General features: G+C 56.5%; 1 protein-coding gene across 1 annotated transcript; it reads left to right on the forward strand.

Annotated features, from left to right (window-relative positions):
- Positions 1 to 3826: 3826 nt before the first annotated feature.
- On the forward strand, positions 3827 to 4612 carry UBL4B (ubiquitin like 4B). Its single transcript, XM_055340648.1, has one exon. It carries the CDS (start codon positions 3923 to 3925, stop codon positions 4610 to 4612), a length of 690 nt encoding a protein of 229 aa, XP_055196623.1. The 5' UTR covers positions 3827 to 3922.
- Positions 4613 to 7886: the final 3274 nt, after the last annotated feature.

Here is a 7886-nt window from a genome sequence, read left to right on the forward strand (position 1 = left end):
GGGCCTTCCTCCCGCCGCCCCTGCACGCCGCTCCTGGGCCCGTACCTCCTCTCCGGTCCCTTCGATTCTCCCCAAGCCCCCCTTTCTGCATATCCTGTGCTTGGCCCTCATGGCCCTCATGCTCTCCATCCCCCTCCCCAGCCCTCCCTGCCTCTCCATCTCCATCTGTCTTTGCTGCCTTGGTCTCCATGACCCTTTCTCCCACAGCTGCTGTGTATCCTCTCTTCCCTAGTCTCCTGCTTTCTCCCCCACCTACCCTGGAGGGCCAGCCTGATGTCCACCGAGCACAGTAACTCGATAGCTTGCTCAGGGACGGAGGTGGGCAGAGGTCATACGTATTTTCTCCATGAGCCTCTTGTGCAGCCCAGGGAGGGTTGAGCTCTCCTCACAGCCCAGAGCCCCCGGCTGTGGGCAGTGAGCATCTTGGGCCCTCTTCCCCTTGGCCAGCCAGGTCTGCAGAGGGCTGTGTGGCCCACCTGCCTGCGGACGCAGTGACAGCTCACCCGGGCTGGTTGGGGGCACGCTTTGGGCTCGTTTCTGGGTGTGACGGGGTCTTCCCTGACAGCCAGGGCAGCAGAGCACACATTTACATGGATAAGTTCATCTAAATACGCACGGAACACCTTCATGGGTCAGGCACTGTGCTGAGGCCCCGGGGGCACGGCCTGCCTCTTCTGGCCCTTGCCGCCCCCTGCAAGGGACGCTGAGCGGTGGTTGTACCCGCGAGGCAGGCAGGCAAAGGAAACTGAGGAGGGGGCTTGCGTCAGGCAGGCCCCAGTCTGGCAGGGGGACACATGGCTTTTATCTTACGGAGCTCACAGCCTCCATGTACCGACGTCCAGTCAGGCTGTTCAGGAGTATTGCCAGGGCCTCCGAGTCCCTTGGCGTTCACTGACCTGTCCCCAAACCCCCTCCCCTGACACAGACCCTGCACTTGTTTCCCGGTGACACGATTGCATTTGTAGCATTTGTAGTTGTTTGCGAGAGGGGTCCGAGCCCACTGTCTGCATGTGTTCATTCTTTCCCCTTGGTCGCAAAACCCAGTCGTTCCTGCTAACCTTCCCCCAACTATGGCAATCATTGTCTGATTGCGTGCTCTGATTGCACAATTACATTTTCTCATGCAAATTGCGTAAGACAAGCAAGTGCATGGGAAAAACTATGAACTTTTTAGGATCCGAATACAATTTGAGGGTTCAGCAAGGTGCCCCCATTGTCTCCTTGTGGGACATCTTGGGGAGGTGGCAATCATCTTTCTCAGTTTCCTGGGACACCCCCAATTTTGCTGCTCTGTCCTCATGGCCCATTAGGAACATGGGACTGTCTAGACCAGGGAGCCTGATTTGAAAAGCATGAATCAGCAGCTGTGGCCCTCAGAACCCTGTCACAGGGGCACCAAGTAGCCTTGGAGAGACAGAGCCTGAGATGTAGCTCTCACATGCTTCTGGAAGCCAGGTCTTTCCCCAGTCCTACCGGTGTCCTGGGCAGCACCCCACTGTGTAAATGGTCTGAGGGGAGAAACTAGAGGCAGGCAGCTTCTTTCCTGCCTTCTTCCCTCATGCTCAGAACTCTGGCTCCTGCCACTTTCCTCAGAAGACCCACGGCCAGGAGAGAGATTGCAGGCCATCTCACCTTCCTTTGTATCCTGCAGAAGACAACTCAAACTTGGCCCCCTCCAGGAAGGCTTCTTGGATTACCTCTACTAGGGGCATCTCATATGTTATGTTGTGCGAAGACTGTCCATCCCATGGTTTATCTACCATGGGGTCCTTGCTTCCAGAGGCTAGGGGCTTCCACAGTTGGCCAGGGAGAAGCCTCATCTACATTCCTCACACACTATATGCACATTTGCAAATTCTGTCTTTCAAATGCACCAAGAGAGTTGACTATTTAAAGAATACTATGGAAGATCCTTTGGTAAAGATTAGAATCACTTTCTGATTTATTTTTTATGTAATTTCGGATTTTCATCTCTCTAGGGGAAGAGGGAGGGGCAAGGGAGAGGCTGCAGGCAGGTTTCTATCTTTCCGTAGCCTGTCATACTGGATCCTCCATCCTCCTGCATCGCTCAGCATGTTTAAATTTTATCATCATTCAACAGACGTGTATTTGAAGCCTTCTCTGTACCGGGCTCTCCGCTGGTGGTAGGGGTTACAAAGACTGGTAAGATTCCCTCCCTCTGGGCAGCCCCGGTGGCGCAGAGGTTTAGTGCCGCCTGCAGCCCGGGGTGTGATCCTGGAGACCTGGGATGGAGTCCCGCGTCGGGCTTCCCTGCGTGGAGCCTGCTTCTCCCTCTGCCTGTGTCTCTGCCTCTCTCTCTCTCTGTGTATCTCTATGAATTAAAAATTCCCTCCCTCCGATAGCTGGTGAGGGAGACACAGACATGTGTTAGGTGCATGCTCAAGAGGATTAATAGATTCATGGAGGGAGGTGGGACTGCTTCTGCCCAAGACTGAGGAAAACAGAAGAAGCTTCATGGAGGAGGTGGTTTTTAACCAGCCTTGAAGACTTCACTTGGGACAAGCAAGTTAAAGGAATGGCAGGTGTTTGGTAGAGTGGAGGATGCAGTGTGGGGAAGCAATGAGGTTCAAGAGGCAAGCAGGGTGGGGCCACGGTGCTGTTGAACACCAAAGGAGGCTGATTTTGATTCCAAAAGCTAAAAGGATTAAACTGGGTGGCGTTACACAGAAGAGGGACTTGGCCTCACTCTTATTTAGGAAGACCCCTTTGGCTGTGGCGTGAATAGACCCAAGTGGGTGGGACTGGGCAGAAGAGATGGACTATGAATTCTGAGCCACAGACTAGAGGAAGGTGACAGCCTGAATTGGCTTGGGGTCAGTGGACATACAGATGGTGGAGGGTGGGTTTTGGAGACATTGCTGAAGAAGAATGGAAATGGCAAGAGGGCTCATTTGGTTCGGGAGAGGAGGAGGAGGGTGGCGGGGAAGAGGTAGCAGGGGGACTGGAGCAGCACTCTGGTCGGTGGGAAAGGGCAAGATGTCAGGGGCTTGCTTTCTCTATGGACTAGAATTTGGGTCCAGCCAGAGGCTGCCAGGACCCAAAGAGAGGGGTGGTGGTTGGAGCGACACTGGCCAGGGGATCCAGGCTATGTGCTGTGAGAGGGTAAGTCTGGAAAGTCCAAGGGTGCTGGCAGCCTGGAGGTGGTGGTTTTGAACTAGCGTTCAAGCATTGCCCAGGCTGGAGAGCCGAGCACAGCCGTGGAGCACGGAGAGTGGTCTGCAGATCTCGGCCCAAGGGTTTTGTCTGGTCGCAGAAGCGCACTCTGCACCTGGGCAGGCCATGCAGCCAAGAGGTCAGCACCCCCGCTAACCACAGGCAGGAGCCTGAGCACACACACCCGGCTTCTTTGCTTCTCAGGTGGGACAACCCAGGGATATAAGACCAACCTTCTGGAGCACCGGGCAGGATTGAAGCCTCCCAGGTACCCACCAGGGCCACCTGCCATTACTGCAGTTTGGTCTTCTCTCGCTGCCTCGTCTCACCTCCTCACCTCCTGCCGCTTCCCGGGGCCACCTCCTGACTAAACACGTGGAATCCCTGTCTCCGGGCCTGCTTCTCTCAATCAGAAAGCGTGTAAAGTGCTTGACCGAAAGAAGATGCTTGATGAGTCAATGTTAGCCGGCTCACTAGACTGAAAGCTTCATGAGGGTAGCAGGTGTCCACTGTGATCCCATCTCTCTTTGGGGAAAGGTCCTGGCAAAGAAGGCACCCAGGAATCGACGAGGACTTACTTCCTTCTGCTACCCTGTCCCTTTGGACTCTTCTGTTCTCAGTCCGACTCTCCTCTCTCCCTTCATGGAGGAAGGATGTCCCGTGCTGAACAAGTCCCTCTAACTCCCCCAAAGGTCTGCTCTCAAAATGAGCCCTCCCGCAGCATTGTGATGTCACAGCGCTTCAGCCAATGGCTGTCCGTTTGGGCCACCTGGCCTCCTGGGACCACTGCCCTCCATTGATAGGGAGAAGCCACCTTCTCCTGCCCTGGCCCTTAACCCGGAGCAGCCGCAGAGCATGGATCCCTCCTGATTCTATTCTTGGCCCCATGATTCTCACAGTCAAGCTGCTTCTGGGCCGGAGATGCAGCCTGAAGGTGTCCGGGCAAGAGAGCGTGGCCATGCTGAAGAAGCTGGTGTCGGAACGACTGCAGGTGCCCGAGGAGCAGCAGCACCTGCTTTTCCGGGGCCAGCTTCTGGCTGATGACAAGCGTCTCTCTGACTACTGCATCGGGCCCAATGCCTCCATCAATGTCATCATGCGGCCCTTGGCAAAGACGGCAGCTGCGGAGGCCCACCAGCCACAGCCTTTGTGGCACCATCTGGGCCTGGTCCTGGCCAAACACTTTGAGCCCCATGACACCAAGGCAGTGCTGCAGCTGCTGAGGCGGGAGCATCAGGAGCGCCTGCAGAAGATAAGCCTGGGGGACCTGGAGCAGCTGGCACAGTACCTCCTGCTGCAGGAGCCGTTAGTGGAGCCCGCAGGGGAGAGGGGGCCTGAGGCTGAGACCTCAGAGCCCCAACACAAGAAGGAGGAGACGGAAGAGGAGATAGGGGAGGAGGACAAGGAGGACAAGGAGGACAGGAAGGCTGATCAGTAAACTGGCCCATCTTACTCATTTGCATGCTCAAATTCGCCTGGCCTCATCCTTCTGTGGTCCCTGGCGACTCCCCACTTGGCTCCTGCTGGTGCATTTGCATTCTTACTCCTTCTTAAAACTTCAGAGCAGCGGGAGGGATTGTGGACACCTCTATCCGCTCTTGGGCCTGTGCTACCCCCTGTGAAACATAGTATGATTCCACCCCCATTACCATCCTTGAAGGAGTTCTGGCCTAAAGGGGTGGTCAAAGGCTGCTTTGCCTTCCTGGGCTGGACACCTCTGCTTAGCCTGGACACCCCTCCCTGGGCTGCATGGCTCCTCCTGGGCTGAACACCCCCTCTGGATACGCCCACCTGGGCTAGATACCCCAGCTTGGGCTGGACAGCTCCTTCTGGGCAACCTCCCAGGCTGTCAGTAAACCTCCTGTCCAGAGTCTCCGTGGCCTTTAGACAGACCCTCTTTCTCCTTTGGGACAGAAAGACAGATAATGTGAGTTCATGTCTGTCTGTCCCCAGGCCATGACACCTATCCTTGAGATGTCTGACAGCCAAGAGATGAGGCGTGTTGGGTAGCTGCCCCTCGACCTCTGCATGAGGCCATCCCTGACATCTGCTTGTGCTTCCACAGCTCAGGGCAGGGCTAGCAGAGGCAGGGGTGGGAGGAAAGTACCTACTGTGTGTCAGGCCCTGATTCTTAGGGAGACACATGCAGACCAAGAATAGCTGGAAACCAGAGCTTAGGCAGAGAATGTCATTTGCACACTCACTGTGGTCAGTGTGACCCCTGCCTTACCCCCTAACCAAGTCTCATCAACTGGTGGGCGTCCCCGAGCCCCCCTTCCCTGCCCAGCACTGCCCAGGCTCCCCAGGACCAAGAATGGTGCCAGTCGACATCCTTGCCCCCACAGAGCACGCAGCCTGGATGGACAGACAGGGTGGAAATGTGACAAGTAAAGCAGCGACATGAAAGAGAGTGCAGCCCATGTGACTAGATACCCAGGCAAAGCCGCCACCTCACAGGACGCTGGGCTCCCATGGGAGGCCCGTCTCGCAGGCTACAGGACTGCTGGGCCTCTCCTCTGCTCTGGTGTGAGACAGCGGCCCTTGCCAGGGGCTGAGGAGCCCCCGAGCCTGTGTATGAGGGGGCGGATAGCTCCCTGAGAGTGTGTCTTCCCAAGTCCCTAAGGTGCTATTACTGCAGTCATTCTGTGATGGAGACGGAGGGGCGATGAGGACAATGTCCTGAAAGGAACACGCAGGGCCGCTTCCCTGGAAGCCCCCTATCTTTGGCATGGGGCCCTGGAGCCGATTCCGGTCCCAGCTCAGCTGTGGTCTTGCCGCGTGACTTTGGTTACTGTACTACACCTGTCTCGTGCTCAGGTTTGTCGCTGGTTTGAGGGGGCTCATTAACCAGTTGAGCCTTTGAGCCACACAGGTCTGAACTGTGCCGGTCCACTCGGTGGATTTTTTTTTGATAAATACAGTACAGCACCGTGAATGTATTTTCTCTTCCTTAGGATTTTCTTAACACTTTCTTTCCTTTCACTTACTTTATTGCAGGAATACGGTATATAATACAACATACAAAATGTGTGTTAATCCACTTTATGTTGTTGGTAAGGCTTCTGATCAACAGGTGCTTTTTAGTAGTTAAGTTTTGAGGAAGTCAAAAGTTATATGCAGATTTTTGACTATATGGGGCAGGAGGAAGGGGTCCGTACCCCTAAACCCTGTGTTGTCTAAGGGTTGCCTTATGATGCCAGAGGCTGTCTCAACCTTTATGTGAGGGCAGGAGAGAGAGGAGGATTCCCCATGTAACCCAAGGGTGGGAGGGTGAGCATGAGTTAACCTGAGTTTTCACATTGTAGTCGCCTTTTCATCAGCCTGTGATTACCAGTCAGGCAATGCTATCAGCATCCACTTCCTCCCAAGATGTTTGTGAGGGTCCTAGTCATGAAGACGGCGCCATCCAGGGCGGCGCCTTGTAGCAGAGGGGGCCTCGGCCTGGCCAGGTCTCTGCTGTGAGCATGCTGGTAGCAGAGATCCTCGTTCAGCCAGAGCATTTCGTGCTCCACGCACCAGCCTCTGCCCCCACGGCCAGGAGGAGGGGACGGTTGCCTCTGAGGGTGACCTGGGTCAGGTGTGACCTCTCCTGGGGCACCGGCGACTCACCGTGGGGGCTGCCGCAGCACCCGCCGCCCGCACCCCCCGCCCCCGCTCCCAGGCGGCCCCCATCCTCCACCCAAGAGGCTTTCTGAAGGCTCTGTGGCTGTGTTTGTACCACAACACAAATGTCTGTGCCATTTGCCAAGGGGGACGGGCCTATTATCTTTACATTAGGGGAACTAATAGCCCATTTCCCGAGAAATCTGTGGGCGATAAAAAGAAGTGAGCCGTTTTATTCCTTTTGCTGAGAGGAGCTGGCATGAAGGACGGGGAAGCCCTCGTTTTCTCTCTAGTTAGTGGGGGTGTCAGGGCTGGCTGAGAGCAGCCGCCTCCACCGCTTCTGTCCCCAGCGCCCAGGCCTGAAGGACTCCAGTCCCACGGGAGCGCGAAGAAAGGTTCCTCCCCGGCCCCGCCCCACCCCTGGCCCCGCCCCACCCTTGGGCCCGGCCCCCTCGCCCCGCTCCGCTCCGGCCCCTGGCCCCGCCCCGCCCCTCCCGGCCCCGCCCCGCCTCAGCCCCGCCCCAGGCCCCCCCTCCCCGGCCCTCTTGGCCCCGCCCTGGCCCCCTCCCAGCCCTGCCCCAGGCCCGGCCCCTCCCACAAGCGTTAAGCAGAGGCCAGGATGCACAGGTTCTCATTGGAACTTCATGGGAACTTGCTTCCCTTCCCTTCCCTTCCCTTCCCTTCCCTTCCCTTCCCTTCCCTTCCCTTCCCTTCCCTTCCCTTCCCTTCTCTTCCCTTCCCTTCCCTTCCCTTCCTTACCTCTCCCGGTACGCTTTACTCAATGCCAGGTTCCTCACTGTGCGCTGACAGCCTTTGTCCCTTCGTGGAAGAACTTGCAGGTATCAAGGAGCGGCAGTTGGTGCATGAAGGAGGTGGGGGTGGGGCAGAAACTCCAGAAATATTCTGTAGGGAGAACCCTAGCCCTTGGGCTGCCCGCCATGGAGATCCTTCCCTGGGCTCTGTTTCACCTTATTTTGAATTTAACCCGCTGAAGGCTCCCTGTTCCCTTCTCTGCTTTCACCAGATGAGAACTGGTGGGAATGGGGAAGATGCTCTTTCTACACTGCAGCCTTGGGCATGTAGCTCTGCCGCTTAAATCCCCACAGCAC

Source organism: Nyctereutes procyonoides, unplaced genomic scaffold (assembly GCF_905146905.1).
Source record: "Nyctereutes procyonoides isolate TBG_1078 unplaced genomic scaffold, NYPRO_anot_genome, whole genome shotgun sequence".
In the NCBI taxonomy this organism is placed as follows: domain Eukaryota; kingdom Metazoa; phylum Chordata; class Mammalia; order Carnivora; family Canidae; genus Nyctereutes; species Nyctereutes procyonoides.

Bases quoted from the DNA above. Each gene is read 5' to 3' on its own strand.
- UBL4B (XM_055340648.1), top strand. From the start codon at position 3,923: ATGGCTGTCCGTTTGGGCCACCTGGCCTCCTGGGACCACTGCCCTCCA.